Source organism: Myxocyprinus asiaticus, chromosome 27, assembly GCF_019703515.2.
Source record: "Myxocyprinus asiaticus isolate MX2 ecotype Aquarium Trade chromosome 27, UBuf_Myxa_2, whole genome shotgun sequence".
NCBI classification, from domain to species: domain Eukaryota; kingdom Metazoa; phylum Chordata; class Actinopteri; order Cypriniformes; family Catostomidae; genus Myxocyprinus; species Myxocyprinus asiaticus.
Window position 1 is genome coordinate 10,666,420 of NC_059370.1, and position 21,689 is coordinate 10,688,108.

The window sequence follows — 21,689 nt, forward strand, 5'->3', positions numbered from 1 at the left end:
GTGCTGGAGAAAAATCACATCTGCTGAGAAAGTGATCATCAGCACCCGTTTGATTTATTTATTTCTATTACACTGTATCGATACATTGATACAGTGTAGCCACACGGCGGTTTTCCGATTCGCGTGGATACATTGTAGCGGGAAAGAAAAAAACATTCACTTTAAACATTCACTTTATTCAATAATGTCTCGGCTCGGTTTAACATAACTAGAACTGCTGAATCACATATGTGACTCTCACAACAACAAGTGTTTGTATTTTGCGCTTGATTTAAATAGAAAGAGAAATGGCAGACAGCGGTCGGGTGAAACACGACAGCTCGAGCTCGAGCCCCGGAGCCGGCAGGAAAAGAGTGCAGCAGTCGCCTGGTTCAAAGGCGCGGTACTCGGTCAACGCTCCCGGACACTGCTTTCGGAAAGTGACCCTGACCAAACCGACCTTCTGTCATCACTGCAGCGACTTTATATGGGGGATTGTCGGGTTTGTTTGTGAAGGTAGGAGGATGCTTTATGGTTACAATTGGTCATCATTACTTACAGATAAGCAATTTGAACACAAAGTCTGTTTAAATGTTTTACAAATTGGTACAGTGATGGCAATACCATGGTAGTGAATGACTACCACATTAATATACCATGGTGTATATATATTGCACAAAAAGTACCAAAACAATAAATAAAAATAAAATAAATAAAAAACCCATAAAGATGTTTTTCTAGGGTTTAAATTCAGATATAATATATGCATGTATATATTAAAGTACCATGGTATTACCATCCCATACCATCACTGTACCATGTCACATTTCCAAAAATGAGCTCTCTGCCTTTTTCCCTTATTAGCATTTTAAATGAGCCCTAATATTTGTTTCTGTAGTTGATCTTAATGCATTTTAGAGGCATCATTAAGCATTTATGCATTCTTTAACTCATTTAAAGTGGAAGTGTCTGATTTTGTTTAAAGTGCAATATTCCCAAACCTGCTCATTTTTATTGGCAGTTTTGGTTGACAGTTTATCAATTTATTATTTGAGCATGTGTGAAGGAATGTAGAAGTTTGTGTTAGAAAATAGATAGGTAGATCTCTTTCTTTCTCTCTCTCTCTCTCTCTCTCTCTATCTCTATCTCTGTCTCTCTCTATCGCTCTCTCTCTCTCTCCTTCCTCTTTGCAGAATGATTGAATAGCTTGTCTACTAACTGGAGAAGACAGATTGATGCTGATCGATCCGGTCCACTCCTCCTGTCGGACAGGAATCCGTAATTGGCTGGTCAAGTGTAGGAGGAAACCTTGATTAGATCCTTCTAATTGATGGAGGGCAGTGACAGAGAAAAGATCTCTTCTGTTCTCATTTTTTACAGTGCTGCCCAGTTGGGTAAATGTTAACAAAGCATCACTCAGAGCAGATAATGCTGGGGCAATCCCCCTGAATCAATCTAGGATTAAACCTGACCTTGCACAGTAGTGCACAATGGTGATGGCTTACCTGATTGTTGCTTCTATCTGTGAAATGCTTTTCATAGCACAATGTGGGCCATTTTTATGGAAGGCTGCATTACAATGTAGGCTAACAAGTCTGGTACAGCTGATGTGATCGATATTGAATCACTGATACTATGGATCAACATACTGGAATGTGCAAGAGAAATGAGGTCATTGTAAACTCAGATGTACACATTGTTAAAGTATCGATTATATGACAAACTTCCATCCAGCACTTTGCATTCACTATCAAAATCCTTTGGAACTGAAGTTAGTTTGGCGCTAACTTCTGCAGACGGCGCGCACATTACAGCACTTCAGAGCGGTTCATCTTCCTCTTCAGGAGTTGCTCTGAGTGCGGTCCTCGGTGCGGCTCAGTGAGATGGTTGGAGTTCATTTAGAGTTTCCACATATTGCAATAATGATCAAAAGTGGTTCAATGATTTAAGACAGATTGCTTTCATACCGATTGTGAGCAGTAACCCAGACCACCTTTTCAAGGGGATTCATTTGTTGACAGGTGGTGTTGCACACCTGAGTTTGGAAAACAGCTTTCACACCAACTAAAAAACCGAACTCTTGATGTCAAACGAATACAAGTCTGCTTCAAAAGTTCTAGTGTCAAAGCTCACTTAGACCAGCCAAAGCATAAAGAAAACAAACACATTTACGAGTAGTCCTCACAATGATGCTGATCTGTGGGTTAAAAACATTTATGTCCAGCTGACTACCGGTACATAGAGTCTATGTAATCTTTAATGGAACCAAATCCGCTACCATCTGATGTCTATATACATAACATTGGCATTTTTTCCCCATGCTCATATAGTGAATGTAAAGTAGAGTAGCTGCTCTTGCACATTTAAAGCCTGTTGCTTTTTCTCAGGCAGATTTTAATCCACAGTGTTATGCGATTCGCCAGACTTTGACCACAGTTTCTGTATGAATGTCTCTGGCAGCGAGCAGCATTACTTTAAAGGCAAGCGGATTGGATTTGTGTTGTCATAAGAGATTGGCAGGGCAGGAAAGCAGATGTTGATTGACAACCTGTATGTTACCAGGCAGAGTTAGGCAGAAATGAGATGTTTGCAGAAATGAGATGTTTGTGTTGCGTAATGCACTGCAGTGTAGTCGCGATTGACTCTTTCAGGTCGGCATGGCAACACATAGTCCAATGGAGCGGGGAGGCAGTCTGGATGCTGTAGCCAGACGGACTGGGAGTAGAACATAAACAGACATGTATGTTCTACGTCAACCATATATAGTGTGCTTAGTGCATTGGTTATGTGGTGTTTAAGGCCTACTTTTTACAATCCAATCATTCTCAAAAGATAAAATCAGGTGTTGCCCAACATTTTTCCTCTAATACGTCACATAATGACAGTAAAATGGATTGGACTGTTTCATATTGACTTTAAGTCTACAAAAACACCTAAACAGTCAGCTCACTCAAATGAGCTTACAAAAAAAAAAAAAAAAAAGTTTTTTAAAGAAACAAAGCAGTGTATACTTTGCTGAATTGCAAAGTAACTACTACTCTTACTATTTCTAACGTATCTTTAAACACTCATTTTGTATCTTTAAACCAATTTCAAGAATTTAAGCATAAGAGTAGTTTTTTTTTTTTTTTTGATGAAGATCAAGATTTTGGGTTAAAATTTATATAAACGTGCATTCCAAAATATATATATATATTTAAGCCTGTTTTTAAGATTTACACTTTTCAATTTCATAACAAATTGAATTGAGTGATTATTAAATATAATATGAATTAAGAATTTTAAATGAATAATGAACTACAGGTTATTAAAATGTTTCATTTAAATCATCCTAGTAATAAGTAAACATGGACTTATTCATTTTATGTTAATTATATTCATTAAAAAAATCTAAGGCGTAAATTTTAACACAAAGAATTTGTATATTTTAGGTTCTGTAACCGGTATCCCTTTTTTTCTTAAAGGTTAGTTCACCCAAAAATGAAAATTCTCTCATTATTTACTCACCCTCATGTTATCCCAGATGTGTATGACTTTCTTTCTTCAGCAGAACACATTTGAAGAAAAACAGAAAAATATCTCAGCTCAGTAGATCTTTAAAATGCAAGTGAATGGAGATTTCTCTTTTGTAGCTCCAAAAATCACAGACAGTCAGCATAAACGTCATCCATACCAAAGTAATACGATCACTTTTGGTGCTAAAAAAGATAAATATTTAAGTACTTTTTAACTCTAAATCATCGCTTCCGGAAAGCTTCACAAGAGTGTGGAGATTTTAGAGTTAAAAAAAAAGTACTTAAATATAAATATTTTTTGCAGCAAAAGTAATCGTATCGCTTTAGAAGACATTCATTTTACAGCTGGTGTTGTTTGGATGACGTTTATGCTGACTGTCTGTGATTTTTGGAGCTTCAAAAGAGAAATCTCCATTCACTTGCATTTTAAGGACCTACTGAGCTGAGATATTTTTCTGTTTTTCTTCAAATGTGTTCTACTGAAGAAAGTCAGTCATACACACCTGGGGTATCATGAGGGTGAGTAAATAATGAGAGAATCTTCATTTTTGGGTGAACTATCCCTTTAAGCTTCTGCTTTTAATCACCTTTTTGCCTATTAACTATTTCATTTTAAATAATCTTGCGGAGCAACAAATGAATTTTGTAAAAGTACAAATATTCCATATATTGTATTCCTTCAGTTAATATGTCATATAAACAGCATGCATAATCATAAGCCTGTAAATCAAAAGACTTTTTAAGATCATGAGAAATAAATTCAGTGTGTCTAACTTTTGACTGGTACTGTAGTTTATGATTTTTCTGATTACACAAGATTGGTGGGTTTCACAGTATGTGAGAACATGTCTATCTTCTTTAGAATGTTTTTCTTGCTCTTGGTCTTTGTGGTTGTGATAGTGAGAGGAGCTCAGCCTGGCCAGCGAGATCACTTCCTGTCAAGCAAAACCAACAAATGCACCAGACATGTTCAGTCTGTACCGAGTGCCAAAGTGTGCTCTGAAAACAGCAGTGGTTGGGCACACAGAGATCCAGTGGTAGGCAGAGTGTGATGACTGGTTGCTTGATTTCTTCACTATCCACAGAGACAGACTATTGGCGCAAATTGTAATATTGCTGCTGCTTTGACAGTTGTTAATGTTTATGGAAATTTGCCTTGTGAAGTCAAAACACCCTCAGGCAATGTGATGTGTGTAATTTTTTTCAGTGTTAAATTATGTACTTCTGTGTCAGTCTACTGTTCAGAGAAAACTATGAATAAGCCATCTGTGTGTTGACTTCCCCTAACTCTGAAGTGTGTATTTTCTACACCACTAGTGTCACCAAATGGAATTAATTATAATAATCACTGTTTTCAAACAGATTCCAAAACTCCTCCTGTCTTCCATTGGTTGTACAAACAGATAGTCCCGCCCCAAACTCACACCATTGGTTAAACAGTGTTGCTGTGTCTGGTTTGAGGGGTCACACTAACAGAGCAATATTTATTTCACAGTGTAACACTTTTAGGAGACATCAACTGACACTTCCTGTTCCGGAAGTAAAAGTCCCATTCATTTTTTTCCAAAGGGGAATTGATTTTACTTATAAATTACTTATAAACCTTTAAAGACTGGCCTACTGTAAGCTCCGAGTTTGTTATTGATGGTATATGCTTCTGTTGAAGCCATCAGTCTGTGTTATATCTACTAAATATTTTGTACAAATCATGTTTAACGGGGGGGCCTGGGTAGCTCAGTGAGTATTGACGCTGACTACTACCCCAGGAGTTGCGAGTTCAAATCCAGGGCGTGCTGAGTGACTCCAACCAGGTCTCCTAAGCAAACAAATTGACCCGGTTGCTAGGGAGGGTAGAGTCACATGGGGTAACCTCCTCATGGTCACGATTAAGGGTTCTCGCTCTCAGTGGGGCACATGGTAAGTTGTGCGTGGACCGCTAAGAATAGCATGAGCCTCCACGTGCTGGGAGTCTCCGCGGTGTCATGCACAACGAGCCACGTGATAAGATGCATGGATTGATGGTCTCAGAAGCGGAGGCAACTGAGACTTGTCCTCCGCCACCCGGATTGAGGTGAGTAACCGCGCCACCACGAGGACCTACTAAGTAGTGGGAATTGGGCATTCCAAATTGGGAGAAAAGGGGAGGAAAAAAAATCATGTTTAATAGTGGAATTCCTGGTGAAGAACTGTTCTGCCCATGTTGCTGAAGAAAAAAAATCGACCAATTAGAGAATCACCACAAAGGCGCCAGAAGAGCTCTACAGCGACTGTCCACTCCCATGACTGTCAGTCTCCATACACTCTAAAACTACTAACAAATTTGCAGATATCTGAATACTTTGCAATGAAATTACAAAATATTATTTTTATACTAAAATCAACAACTTTAAATCAATAGTTGTCTATCGTTTTTTAATTCGATCAAGCCATTCGCAATGCTTGATTGTTGTTCATTCCTTTATTAAAGGCGTAAAAGGTGCACCCGTTATAAAGTTTTACACTTAATGAAGCAAATTGTAATTTTTGTGTATTTAAATTTTGAAACATATGTATAAAATCATAAGTACTCACTTGAGATGAGGACTCGTCATATCAGTAACCTTATAAAAGCTGTTTTATTCTACATGGGGCAGGGGCGCCCTCATGGGGGCTGCCATTTTAGAATCACATGACCAGCTGAATTCTACTTGCTTAATCTCAGTAACCGTCTTGTTTTTGGACACTTTCACTCTTGGATTAAATGAATCCTGACTGACTGTGAATAATGAATTTCTATAATGGCATCTGTAACTAAAAACTATTGATTTTGAATGATGCTGCATCCACATCACTAGGTGTCACTGTAAGTCCAAGATGACACAATCAAAAAGTTACTAAGTGCACCTTTAAGTACAGTCTTTTACCTTTGTCTTTTTGTCTGATTTTCAAATAGCCTACTTTTCTGTAGGGCTGCACGATTTGGATAAAAGTCATATTGTGATTATTTTGAAAGATATTGCCATTTTAATCTGCAGTATTATAAATAAAAAAACTAATAAGTGATTCCTTTTGACCAAAATGTGGAAATGTTTTACTCATGTTTTACTGCTAATAAAAAGGCTAAGATTTGAAAGTTCACACTTGAGTCCTCTAAAAAGAAATAAACTCGGACCTTTTTTAATTCAGCCACGAATAAATAAATAAATACATAAATCAAAGAAACCAAGAAAAAAAACGAAACAAAACAAAACACTGTGTTCTTCATATTCACATTGTAGCTGTCCACTGTATACATATTTTTGGCCACTTTGTGATAGGGTCTCATCCCACTATTCATCATTATTATTTCTGGAACTATATTTAGGAATTATAATGTTATAATTATTATAAAATAGTAATACATTTATGTAATAAAATTTTAACTTGCACTTGGCTTTGCTTTGTGCTCAAGTAAACCAAAGAGTTCTTAACTGTCAAGTTTCTGTTTTGGCGACATCTTTAAATATAACGCGCTCAGGGCACGTAAGCAAACGGAACTGAATTCAGAGCACATTTGTTACTCTGAGAACCACAGAACGGGTCTGAAAACACTGTAATAATGCACTAACATGATGCAGACAGGACAGAGCAATGCATATAAACTTTGAAGCGGGCAGCACAAGCAGACTATTTATTTAATTAATTAATCTGCAGCCCTTTGCGGTTTAATAATCGCACAAGGTCTTATCACGATTTCAATTTCATTTAGGTGAATTGTGCAGCCCTACTTCTTTGCTTTAAATCATAGTTTGTAGTGTTATGATTTACCTTGGAGCTGGTTGATAAATGGCTTATAGCTCTTTTATGAAGGATTTTATGAAATCACTATGGAAGAAATTCATGGGAAAAATACTTCCGGAACCATGACGGCTGAAAAGTGTGCAGGCACTGTTGCGCTATATTGTTTATGAAGGCAAGCATCATTATCACTACAGTATTTCTATTGCTCATACTTGGGCTAAGGGGACAATTTGAATCCCTAATGCTATTAAACTTTAGCATGTAACTCTTCCTTCACCATGTGCCACAGACATAAATTATGCCTCAAATCATGCAGCTTGTTAAGGAGGGGTGTGCTATTACTTTTCTAAGTATTTGGATTTAGGTTTGATTTTTATTTTGTGCTTTCATTGAAGGACAGACCTGAGACATACTGTATAAATACATAGAGGCTTGGGGGTGGGCTCTTTTTAGCAACTACCTAGCAACTCAGAACACCTTAGGATTTGCACAGTAATGCCCTGACATTCACCCAAAGCACTGTGGCTGTGAATTTTGAATGGGTAAGTGCCACTGACATTTAATACAGAAAGTAAAAATCTATGCTGGGGCAGAAATTTCACGCTGCAGCTTTAATTCTGTTTTAACTTTTACTTGTTAAATACTTATTTAAAACATGTGTTTGGAAAGTTAATGCAAAATTATTATTATTATTATTATTATTTTTATTTTTTGCCCTTTACCCTATAAAAGATTTATTTATTTAAGAAACCCTTGCTCTTAATTGCAGAAATAACAACATGGAACAGTACATTGGGCTATGAATTCACTGAGAAGGAATGGCAAGTTTTCTTTTTGGTAAAACTGCTGTTCTCGAAGCTCTTGGCACTAGGGCTGAAACGATTAGTCGACGTTATTGATAACATTGATATGATAACTTGACCCTATCTGCTCCAGGGGTGCCGTATCATGGCTGACCCTGCACTCTGACCCCAGCTTAGCTGGGATATGTGAAAAAAAGAATTTCACTGTATATGTGCAAAAGTATAATGTGTGATAAATAAAAAAAAAAATTAAAAAAAAATAATTAATTATAATGCAAAAATACAAAATAAGTAAATACAGAAGCACTCTCGTGGAATAAGCAGAGCCGGAGCTCTTTAAAGGAAACACCCCGGCATTACATCTTAAATGCAATTATATTTAATGCGTTACAGCTTTATTAAAGTTCAAATAATACAGAAGCAGATCGTATAAATAACTACAAACTCCGAAACTGGTATTTCTCTGTGCATTCAGCGCCTCTTTTATGAGTTGCGCTTATGTCCCGATCTAAGGGGGAGAGATTGAAACTGCACCCGGCTGATGCACACTCTGTCACGGGGACTCTCGTCCCTCGCGCACGCGCGCTTAATGCAGCTAGATTATAACGTGATGGCTCGTGACTTATTGAATCATAATACAGTATGTGTCACTGTGCATTTCTTATCGTGAAGAAAACTGGCAATATAAGAAAGAGTTTGTTTTTTTGTGAGTTAAAGATGGATTGAAGTGAACAGAAAGTTGAGAGAGTGTAGTCTTCACCCCATTATACACTGCAACAAAATATGTTTTTGATTTGTTTTTGTTTTGGATTGTTTAGCAATATAAATATCTAAAACTCCTTTAAAACAATGTAAATTTATTTTAGCTGATATACTGCTGAAGAAACCATTGCTATCTGAGAATGTTGAATATAATATTAAAAATACAAATATTTTAAAATATCAACAAAAAAAATATACACTTATATTTAAGATACATCTCTTAAAGCAAGTCTAAATATCTTATATGTTGCTTCTCAAGTAAATGTAAATTGTTTTAAGGATTTTTAGACAATTTTAAATGGAAAACAAGACAAATACATTTGATAACAATAGGATTTTTTGCAGTGAATTTCTTTACTGAATTAAACTTAATAAAAAATATTTTTTCCCTTTAATTCAGTGAATGTCATTTAGAGGTATTTTTAAAAGATGATTTTGTCCTCTTTATTGTTAGTAAGCACGTTTAATACAACCAAAAATCGAGGCACAAGCTGAATAATCGGTTAAGAGCTAATGATTAATTGTTGCAATAATTGCTGAATAGTCGAATAATCGTTCTAATAATCGTTAGATTAATTGATTATCAAAATAATAGTTAGTTGCAGCCCTACTTGGCACCATAAAGATTCTGAAGCCTGTGGGTCAATTGCATGAGGTGTCCTTGAATTTTTAACCATCAAAACTCTCATTCTCTCTCTCTCTCTCTCTCTCTGTCTGCAGTGTGTAACTTCATGTCTCATGAGAAGTGTTTGAAGCACGTCAGAACGGTGTGTTCCTGTATGGCTCCTACTCAAGTTCGGGTAAGTGACATGTCATTCATGAGTTCTGACAGGGCAGACAAGCGTCTATGGCTAAATCTCACAAAACCTGTCAAGAACATGTCATATCACCCCCCCCCCCCCCCCCACACACACACACTTTTTAAATTGTGACAATATTTTAAAAAGTAAAAAAAAAAAATTCACCCAATTTCTTATTACTGTAAAGCAAAACAACAACAAAAAAGCATTCTCATTAATGTAATGTGAAAAATGAAAACAATGATATAGTATTCAAGTTGTTTATACATTATGGTAGTATTCATTGCACTTTATTTATTGTCTTATTTAATATAATTTAAATAAAAATCATTGTATTAAAGGGAATAGTTCACCCAAAAGTTCACTTCATCATTTACTCACCCTCATGCCATCCCAGATGTGTGAGACTTTCTTTTTTCAGCAGAACAAAAACGAAGATTTTTAGAAGAATATCTCAGCTCTGTAGGTCCATACAATTCAAGTGAATGGTGGCCAAAAAGGCAGCCTAAACATAATCCTTAAGACTCCAGAGGTTAAATCTATATCTTCAGAAGCAATATGATAGGTATGGGTAAGAAACTGATTAATATATAAGCCCTTTTTTTACTATAAATTCTCTTCCCTGCCAGAAGAAAGAAAGTCACACATCTGGGATGGCATGAGGATGAGTAAATGATGAGAGAATTGTCATTTTTGGGTGAACTATCCCTTTAAGGTGCGGTCACATTTATCTTCACATGGCAAAATTCTGTGGACAAAATAGTCATCTCTGTATTTTTGTAATTGTTAATTGTCATAAACATACTGCCACAAAGCAAAAAATATACTAATGGTCATAACAATAGTGTATTTTTTCTTATCTTTTGATTTTGGAGTTTAAATTTTACCTGGACATGTTTTCGTGAGATTCGCTCATTTATGACACAGCTTGTTCTACACATTTAGTCTGACACCTCAATAACACAACATTATTGAGGCATCACAACACTGGAAGGGTGCTCCAGTGATTCAGGACATGAAGTCTTGAAGCCTTTTTCGGTGGCCGCCCAAACTAAATGTTTAAAAGCGAGGAGAGTTGCTGACACTTAAAGAAAACCTGCTGTAGTGTTTTTTTAAAACAGGATGTAGCCTTTAAAGCTTCACAAGTCTTGCTGGTTAACAGCTTGAGAAAAAAACATGCAAAATGCTGACTGCTTTCAAGGTTTTGTTTTCTGTTATAACTTCTGTTTTGAACCCCCTGTTAATGTTATACCTACTCCTTCTGATGTACTATGTGAAAGTTTCTTGAGATTTTTTGGTGACAGAATTACTAAATTAAGATTGCAGTTAATGCCTTGTGCTGAGGATCAATTAAATTCAATGCAGTCACTAACCTCATGGGATGCCTTTGACCCCATCATGTTACACACAGTTATAGAAATAACTGCCAGTCTTAAACCCTCCTTTTGCCCCCATGATATTATTCATCCTCGGTACTTCAAACAAATAGTAGACTCACTGATGACACTCAAATCTACTTACCAGTTAAACGAAACGATCACATTGCAATACAATCTCTTCTAGCTTGCCTGGAGGAAATAAAAAGTTGGCTAGCCAAAAATGTTTTGTTTTTGAATGAAGATAAGACAGAAGTGATTGTCTTTGGTCCTACTGACAATTTTGATGTCAGTAATGCTGATTGCGGAAATCTTAATGCTTTCCTCTCTCCTCAAGTACAGAACCTGGGTGTCCAGTTTGATAGCCAACTGAAATTTGACAAACATATTAGTGCTGTCATAGGTTCCAGTTTCTTTCAGCTATGTCTACTCTCTAAAGTTATACTTTATACTTTTTGTCGGAGAAAACGTTAGAATAGCAGTTTATGCATTCATCACTTCTTGTCTGGACTACTGTAATTCTCTCTATTGTGGAATTTCCAAATCTCTAATTGCTCGACTCCAATTAGTTCAAAATGCAGCAGCAAAATTTTTCAAAGGAGGTAAGAAATATGATCATAGTAAGATCACTTTACCGGCTGCCGGTTCAAGCTAGAATTGATTTTAAAATTCTCTTGTTTGTTTACAAATAGTTATACAACGAAGCTCCCAGTTACTTGTCAGACTTACTACATCCTTACAACCCACCTAGAAGTCTGAGATCCAGTGATCAATATTTCCTCGATGTCCCACGCTCGAGGCTAAAGCACAGAGGAGGGAGAGCCTTTTCGGTTGTGGGTCCTATTTTATGGAATAGTTTGCCTATCAGTATCAGATTGTCACCATTATCTGTTTTTAAATCTTCTCTTAAAACTCATCTCTTTTCACTGGCTTTTAATAGTATGTAATGTCCTGGTCTTGAACCTTGTATTGTACAGCACTTTGGTCAGCCTTGATGCTGTTTTTAAATGTGCTGTATAAATAAAAGAACTTGAACTTAAAGGTGCACTCAGTCGTTTGTTTCACATTAAAAAAAAAAATTCCTCCTAAAGAAATCAATTGTAATTTTGAAACATATGTATAAAATCATGAGCACTCACATGAGATGAGGACTCTAGTCATATCAGTAACCTTATAAAAGCTGTTTTATTCTACATGGGGCAGGGGCACCTCATGTGGGCGGCCATTTTAGAATCACATGACCAGCTCAATACTACTCATTTAATCTCAGTAACCGTCTTGTTATTAGACACTTTCACTCTTGGATTAAATTAATCATGACTGACTGTGAATAGTGAATTTCTACAATGGCATCTGTAACTGAAAACTGTTGATTTTGTATGATGCTGCATCCACACCTGTAGGTGTCACTGTAAATTCAAGATGACATGAACAAAATATTACTGAGTGCACCTTTAAAAACTGCATTTTCTCGTTGTGTTGATCACATATGTGTCGCTTCATCAGAGGTGATTGCATTGGCCATATGGCGCATAGATTTACATTTATGCATTTGGCAGATGCTTTTATCCAAAGCGACTTACAGTGCCCTTATTACAGGGACAATCCCCCTGGAGCAACCTGGAGTTAAGTGCCTTGCTCAAGGACACAGTGGTGGTGGCTGTGGGGATCGAACCAGCAACCTTCTGTGTACCTGTTCAGTGCTTTAGTCCACTACACCACCACCACTCCAGTGGTGACACTGACAGCCTAATAACATCACAACAGCCGCAGAACGTTACTGGAGGGTGCACAGAGCACCATGCCACAGCAAAACGTAATTTAGACCAAAAGATAATCAGGTAATATAATCAGAAACCACCGGTTTCCACCGAACCACCGAAACCACGTCTACTAGACGTTTACCTTCATACATAATACATTCAGAGACAAGCAACACATTAAAATGTGTTAATTCACTTTGTTTGGTGGTTTCATTTTCTTAAAGGGTGATGTGTTTAGTTTGAAAAGGAAATGGTTGTGTGATTTTTACAAAGGCTGAAATCTTGGCTCAGCTGTGCTTGTGTGTGTGTGTGTGTGTGTGTGTGTGTGTGTTTGTATGTGTGTGGGTGGTTGGTTGGTTGCTTGTAGGAGGGAGTCAGTTTCAGAGCCAACTGCTTCATTAACCTTTACTCAACAACCTCTGTGAACCACATCTGAGGAAACACAAACATGACTGTTACAGCCACATGACACTGTTATTAAACAGAAAGACTAGAATTCAGAAGAGACTTCAGAAAGTTTATGTTCACATATCACCTCCTGTAGAAGTTTATTCATTGTGAATCAAATATATTGTAGAAATTTTTAATTACAACAGTAAATGGTTTTTGCAATGCACCTTACACTTTTAAAACAGAACATACAATGGGAAATAATATCACTCACCAAGCACTTTTTCAGGAACACTATGATCCTAATAAAGTGCCCAACGTGGTCTTCTGCTGTTGTTGCCCATCCGCCTCAAGGTTTGAATTGTTGTGCATTTTGAGATGCTATTCTGCTCACTACAGTTGTACAGAGGAGTTATCTGAGTTAACGTAGCCTTTCTGTCAGCTCAAACCAGTCTGGCCATTCTCCTCTGACCTCTCTCTCATTATCAACAAGGCATTTCCGTCCGCAGAACTGCCGCTCAGTGGATGATTGTTGTTTTTGGCACCATTCTGAGTAAACTCTAGAGACTGTTGTGTGTGAAAATCCCAGGAGATCAGCAATTACAGAAATACTCAAACCTCGTCATTAAATTTTTAGACGAATATCTCAGCTGTGTTGGTCCTCACAATGCAAGTGAATGGTGATCGGAACTTTAAAACCACAAAACGCACATAAAGGCAGCATAAAAGTAATCCATACGACTCCAGTGGTTTAATCGATGTCTTCATTAATGATTAAGCCAATATTGCCATGTCCGCTGTTCAAACAATCATATTGCAATTTCGTTTGGTGCATCTAGTGGTGCAGAAATGCACTTTTAAGGTGATCACACAGAATTTACATTTGATGAATCCTGAACATTAATTTTCAAGAAATGAAAACCATCCAAAACAAAAAGAGAAAATCATATGTAATAACTCTCTTCCAAAACTCATGACAGACTGTTTCCCAATGGCAAAACTGAGCATCCATTTGTGCCAAAAGCACTCTGATTCAAGTACCTCAACAGAAACAATTTACAGGAGCCAGTCACCTTCAGCATCAGAGAGATGGCGGGTAATGGTAGGAAACGAGGTCCCGTCTGGTAGGATGATCTGCAGTCGACTAGTAAATCCCTCGAGAGCGCAGGAGTCAGTGAGGAAGTGTCCTCTCTTTGGACAGGACATATTTGACAGTAGCAGGGAGTATTGGGCCACAGCTCAAGGACACATGCCGTCGGATGTATGAGAGATGTGTGTGTGTGTGTGTGTGTCTGCACGAGTGTTTGAACCTTTCTAGCCTGCTTAGCATTGCTTATTCTTATTTTTGTATGTTCATCGTTTTATCCTTTGCCATTTTACCACGTGCTTCGGATTTTTCAGCTTTTCTACTGTTTCATCTGTGTGTATAATACTGCGCGCACCCGTTTCTCTAGTTTTTTTTTAGTTCTTTTTTCCGCTTTTTTCTTTTTGACTACATCTCGCATCTCGACTGTGTGCATTCGTTTTGCTCCACTGTGTTTTACACGTATTATTGCATCAATCTCAAACATCTGCTGATTAGGAACCACATCAATCTCAAACCCTCACTGCTCAAGAACAACCATAACAACAACAAACAATTGCGGTAAGTCATGGCATCCGCTTATGTTATTGCTTCCTGCATTACATGCCACATGTTTACTATAGCTTCTTCCATCAGCAGTGAGGGATTTACATGTGATAAATGTAAGGAATTAGTCAGGCTGATGGAGAATGTTAATGAGTTAGAGACACGCATCCGAATGCTAGTGGAGGTCAGTTAGAAAGAGAAGCCGGTAGATACTGTTTCGGATGCGGGTAGTACAGCGAGCAATACACACACTTTGGTTCCGGCTGAAGAGCCCCCGCAGCAGGGCGATTGTGTGAAGGCTCTGCGGCATACTAAGCAAAGTGACACCACTCTCCCGTTCCTGTTAGGGTTTCCAATCGATTCTCCCCACTCAGTGATGCACCCACTGAGAATCATGTTGAAAGAGACCTAATAATTGGTGATTCTATTGTAATGAACGTGGAAATGGAGACTCCAGCCAACATTGTTAAATGCGTTTCGGGGCCTCGGGCATCTGACATCAGATCAAATTTACAAGTGCTGGCTAATGCTAAACGTAGATTTTCTAAAATTGGTATTGATGTCGGCACTAATGATATCTGGCTTTGCCAGTCGGAGGTCACTAGAGATAATTTTAAAGAGGTGTGTGAACTTGCAAAAACGTCAGATACTGTAATATGCTCTGGCCACCTCCCTGCTCATCATGGTGAGGAGGTTTATAGTAGATTAGTGTCACTGAAAGGCTGGATGTCTGAGTGGTGTCTGGAGAATAGCATAGGATTTATACACAATTGGAAGAGTTTTTGTGGTAGATCTGACCTGCTAAAGAGGTACGGACTCCATCCCTCCAGGGAAGGTGCCGCTCTCCTCTCTAGTAATTTGGCTCATAGTCTTAATAATGATAGTATTTGACTAACTGGGGCCCAGGTCAGGAAGCAGACAAACTGATTAATCCGAACATCTGTTAGCTGCCTTGAGACGTCACATAGGTCACATAAACTACAGAGACTGTATCACCTAGATATCACATAGAGACTGTGTCTGTTCCCCAAACTGCCAAACACAAAACTCTTTTTTTTTTTTTTTTTTTTTTTTTATATATAACAAATTGTTTTAATATAAAGGTAGGGCTTCTAAACATTAGATCTCTTTCTACCAAAGCACTAATTGTAAATGAAATTATTACAGATCATAGTTTGGATGCGCTCTGTTTAACTGAAACCTGGCTTAAACCAGATTAATATATTCGTTTAAATGAATCTACTCCCCCATGTTATTGTTATAAACATGAGCCTCATCTGAAGGGTCAAGGAGCAGGTGTTGCTACAATTAACAGTGATGTTTTTGGCATTACTCAGAAGGCAGGATATAAGTTTAAGTCTTTTGAACTAATAATGCTTAATATGACACTGTCAGATATAAAGAAAAAAACTCTGTCGTCTTTTGCCCTTGCTACAGTATATAGATCACCCGGGCCTTATTCTGATTTCCTTGGTGAATTTGCAAATATTCTATGTGATCTAGTAGTTAATGTACATAGAGCTTTAATTGTTGGTGTCATCAACATTCACATAGATAATGAAAATGACACATTGGGATTAGCATTTATCGATATTCTCAACTCTCTTGGAGTCAGACAAAATGTGACTGGACTAACTCATCGCCATAATCATACACTAAATTTAATACTGTCATATGGAGTTGATACTATATAAATTCTGCTGCAGCGTGATGACATCTCAGATCATTACCTCATTTCTTGTTTACTGCGATCAGCTAATGTCACTCAATCTACACCACGCTATCGTTCAGGTAGAACTATTCTTTTGACCGCTAAAGATAGCTTCACTAATAATCTTCCAGAATTGTCTCTCATACTCAGTAAGCCAAAAAACCTAGAAGAATTTGATGAAATAACAGAAAATATAAATACAGTCTTCTCTAGCACCCTTGATAGTGTCGCCCCCCATCGATTAAAGAAAATTAAAGAAAATATCCTCACACCGTGGTACAATGATCACACTCATGCTCTCAAGAGAGCAGCTTGGAAAATGGAGCGCAAGTGGAATAATACAAAATTAGTGGTATTTCGCGGTGCATGGAAGGATAGTGTCTGTAGCTACAGACAGGCACTAAAAGCTGCCAGGTCAGCATATTATAGCAAACTCATAGAAAATAACCACAACAATTGTTATTTTGTACTGTGGCTAAATTGGTTAGGAATAAAGCATCAACTGAACCAGATATTCCATCACAGTGCAATAGTAATAACTTCATGAATTTCTTTACTGATAAAATTGAAATAATCAGAAATAAAATTGGAACTATGCAATCAACTGTCACAACACCTCAGAAAATCGTTTTTCATAATTTTGCTCATGAGCAACTTCAAACCTTCGCTGTCATAGGTCATGAAGAGCTAACAAAGATTATCAAAAAATCAAAAGTCACAACATGTATGTTAGATCCAATACCAGCTAAGCTCTTAAAAGAGCCATTCCCTGTAATATCAGAACCTCTTCTTAATATTATTAACTCCTCGCACTGTTCGGGATGCAGACACACTCACTCAGTTTAAGTCTAGGCTAAAGACTCATCTATTTAACCAGGCATACATCTAATTTATCCATCAACTCACAATTTAGTTAGGTCTGCTCGAACCAGAAACATCCATCATGATCTATAACTCTGCATAAAATTGAATGGCATCTACGCTAATATTATTCTATTTGTTTCCGTGTCTCAACATCGGGATTCATATTCCGAGATTACCAGAGCCTGCCAGATCCAGCTCTGTTCCTGCTTGGTGTCGGACTCCACTGCTATGTGTCTCTGAGTGATAATGACTAAATGCAGCCGGTGCTAGCCAGACATCACTTCAGTCTTTTGACTTAAGAGGATGGACTGATACCAACTACAACTGTAAGACATCAGATACTTCATATGCCACTGCCTGAATCTTGGATTTATGATAGACCTCACCGAAATGACCTGCAGGCTTAACTGTGATGCACCTCACTGATCACTGCCTGTATCACCTTTGTCTTTTGATGAACTACACTCTTGAAATGGAATACAGAGACTATCATATAATTACCAACAAAAGCCTTCATCAGCCAACTAACAAAAGACAATGCATCTATGTGAACACTGCAGTTAATCCAGGATGGACTACAAAGACGTTAGTCATTAATCTTAAAGCTCATAAAAAATATTTTATTTGTATTTTTAAAACACTGGACCTTAATGCTTACTTAATTTACTAATTTAAACCATGATTTGCTCTGCACATAAATAACTAATATTGGCATTATATTCATGCTGTTAAACCAGAGGGGCGCTGGCCCCCACAGTGAGCCTGGTTTCTCCCAAGGTTATTTTTCTCCATTAACCAACATCTTATGGAGTTTTGTGTTCCTTGCCACAGTCACCTTCAGCTTGCTCACAGGGGTTCTAATTTCAATTATTATTTAATTATTACATTTCTATACACATTTTACAGTCATATTTAATCAAACTACACAATGATCACTGTAAGACATTATAGATATTACAATTTCATTTTTTGTTTTTGTTAATGCATGATTTCCTGTAAAGCTGCTTTGAAACGAAAAGCGCTATACAAATAAAAATGACTTGACTTGTCTTGACTATTAGAATCCTCAACATTTGATATTTTGGGGTGCTTCGACATTACCACTCTTCTTAAAAGGAAAAGTTTACCTGAAAAGCATTTTTGTTATTGTTCTTTTGTATGTGAATTTTTTGAAGATTGTCTTAAGATAATATGAAACAAAAAGCATGATCATAATTTTTTTTATTATGTTTCAGTCTGTTCCTCATACAAAGCATCATATTTTCCTCAGAAGACTTGGAATGTAGCATATATAGTCACATGGACTGCTTTTATAGGTCGTTTCACCTTTTTTTTTTTTTTTTTTTTTTTTTTTTTTTTGGAGCTTGACTGCCACTAATCAATATGGACTGTGATTGTGTTGCAAGAATCTTTCTTCTTGTTGTTTGGCACAACAAGAGGGTGAGTAATAATGATGGAATAATCATTTTTGGGTGAACTATTGCTTTAGTGTATGCAGCCTCCCCATATTTGCAAATGAATATGTCAGATTACATTCTTGTCCCTAAAGTTTAGATATTTTTTGAGCATTGGCCATATTTTCGCTTGTGTCATTTCTCAGCGTTATAGAAATTAACGTAGTCCAGGTCTCTGTACAGCTGTTCCATGTCTGTGAGCTCGCAGACATCAATGAGTTCGATTTCTGGCCCCCTTACAAGTGCCTAAATACCATGATTTGCCTGAGCAAATATCAGGCTATTTTTCTTTCTGTTCCCAAGTCTTATATCCAAATCTTGAGTAAAGCGCCTAATCTATTCCATCGTACACTGTGCTGTGGGCTGTCATGAGAATTTCTGTCCTTAGATGTCACTTCGATTTTTTTCGCTCATGTTGACAACTCTGCCTAGCAGCACTGAACTGTCCCTTGCCTTTTTACAGCCCTCTTGTGTAGCATGAAGACAAGGTTCAAATCAACAAAAGCAGTTACATTTTACACTATAAAATCAGCTTTCTTTAAGAATGCTTAAAGATCCCATGAAATCAAAATTGGAGTTGTGTGACTTGTTATCCATGACTTTTAGTGTTGAGGCCATCCAACAAAGTCTCATGACAACTCGTAATAATTTGAATGAGATATTGTATGACTTGACTCGTATGAAAAGGTATGACTTTTAGATTAACCAATTAACAAACAATTTTAAATCGATACAATACAGGCATCAAATTTTAGCAGGCCTCCTATCCTTTATTTTAAGAAAGGAAATATCTGTGAATACATTTGGTTACTTAATCTATATTATTGCAATTCAATTAACTGATGTATGTCAATATGCACGTCCCTTGTATCGTTTCAAACCCGATGTTTTCTTTCTTCCTTGGTACACTTAAGTTATTTTCCTATTAAAATCATGGTTTGGTTTGGGTAAGGGATTTTTTTTTTTTTTTTTTTTTTTTTTAACCTAGGTTCAGGTTTGGGGTTTAAGTTGGGGGTTAAACTATAAGAACACTTGCTAAAAAGCCCCAATGTTTCTCTAAGTTGTTAACCTATTAAAATCTTGGTTAGGTTTAGGGTTAGGTTTAGGTTTGGGTTAGGGGTTAAACTTTGGGAAAAACTATCATAACTTTGTCTGTTTGTTCATTTATTTTTCTCTACGTGAATGAAAGTCATACGTTTTTCTGTACGAGCTAACTCATCCAATATCTTACGATATCGCCATCTCGTACTAATATTACGACTTGTCATGAGACTGGGTTTGGCCTTCTGTATGCTAGTGTACTTCTTAAAGTTGACAAAATTTACTTTTAGCAGATATACACATTTAAAATTTACTGTCTTTCTCTTCCTGGAAAACAAACCTGTTTTCCTGGATTTTCTTCTCCCCCACAACCAACTAGCAAATCATGGCTTATTGGATATTTCAAAAAGGGACGAGTCATTTAGTATGTCCCACCCAAACTTCCTTTTTCATAAAGAAATTTGTCAACACTGGACAATTCATGGAGGTCAGAAAGCATTTTCATGGGGTCTTTAAGGGCGCTTTGATGGAAAGGTATGAAATCAAGCAGGTAACTGCATTTCTGGAATTCTTAGAAATTGCCTGTCTGAAATGATCATTGGTCATGCGCCACCCCAGCAACTGCCATTAAGATGAATGGGAATGCTTAAGGCCCATGCACACTTCCTGCAAAATTAAAGTACGAAAATGAAGTGTCCATTCACTCTGTTGTTTGAAATGCTGCTTCACTCGTGCCGTCTGCAGCCAAAAGCATTCACACATCTGCCCAAATTAAGATATGCATATCATCATTCTTTTGTCTGTATTCTACCCATTAACACTCTTTTATAGACCAATATCTGCAGTAGTATCATTTTCATCATAAATGACAATAATAGAGTGTAAATGGTGAATACTATGGCCGTGTATAGCATGTCAGCGCATTAGCACCATGAATGTTAAAGGTAAACATTACAAATTACTCATTATCTACTGCATGTATACTTTAAATCATCATCGAGTAGTTAAAACAGCTTATTTTACTGATCTTGTGTATTCTATAGAATGAGGCATTTTAATGTTATATTACAATTGTTGAAATATTTTCCATGTAGTCTTGAGCATCCTCATATTTAAATGCTCCTTTAAAGGCCTCCCACTGCAGTGTGGCCGGTGTCTGAATGTTCGCAAACAGTATGTCGATGTTCAGTTGTTTCGAACTTCTTTTTACCTCTGATCGAAGAATGAAGAAGAACTTGTCTGTATGTGTGCTGGGGCCTTTACAGCATTCTCCAGGTATTATAGACCTCTTTGGTAAGAACATAAACCTCCAACAGCTAATTCACCAACCCTCCAAAGTGTTTGTAGAGAGAGGAAATCAATTACCCACCTGCACATCAAGCTCTCAGGGACCTGGAAATATTTATCCAGAGGAGTCACTGTGCCGCCCATCAGTGCGAAAGAACTATAGGAAGACAAGCCGACTTCTCTCCTGTCACAATCTGCTGTGTGATTCACAAGGTGTTCCCATGAAATCAGTCGTTGCAGATGCGCACACGCACCATGACAGCCTGGCTGGGATTTGTCACTGCATTTCTTTATGGGATACATCAGAGCATTTTGCTCTGGATGTTGGAAGGCTCCGGCCAGGGTCACATCACACTGATCCAGTCCTGCTGAGAATACTGTCGCTTGCTTGTAATTATGTTGGAAGTAAATGGAAACACTGGCAGAACTTGCCTTTTCTGTACAGATGCCTATTCAACCTTTTATTGAGTGTGGAAGATTGCATATGTGAGGTTAAACAGGTTAAATGCATTTAAATATAAGGCTAAAGTGCACTCTGCCACTTAAAAAAAAAAA

The 21,689-nt window shown here is 37.3% G+C and overlaps 1 protein-coding gene across 1 annotated transcript in view; it reads left to right on the top strand.

Moving 5' to 3' along the window:
• LOC127417595 (diacylglycerol kinase theta-like) overlaps positions 1-21,689 on the top strand; it is a 72,784-nt gene continuing 51,095 nt past the window's right edge. Inside the window, exons 1-2 of the mRNA XM_051657628.1 lie at positions 1-495; positions 9,539-9,618. Coding sequence (XP_051513588.1) covers positions 288-495; positions 9,539-9,618 — 288 coding nt within the window. The 5' untranslated portion in view covers positions 1-287. The remainder of the gene's footprint in view (positions 496-9,538; positions 9,619-21,689) is intronic.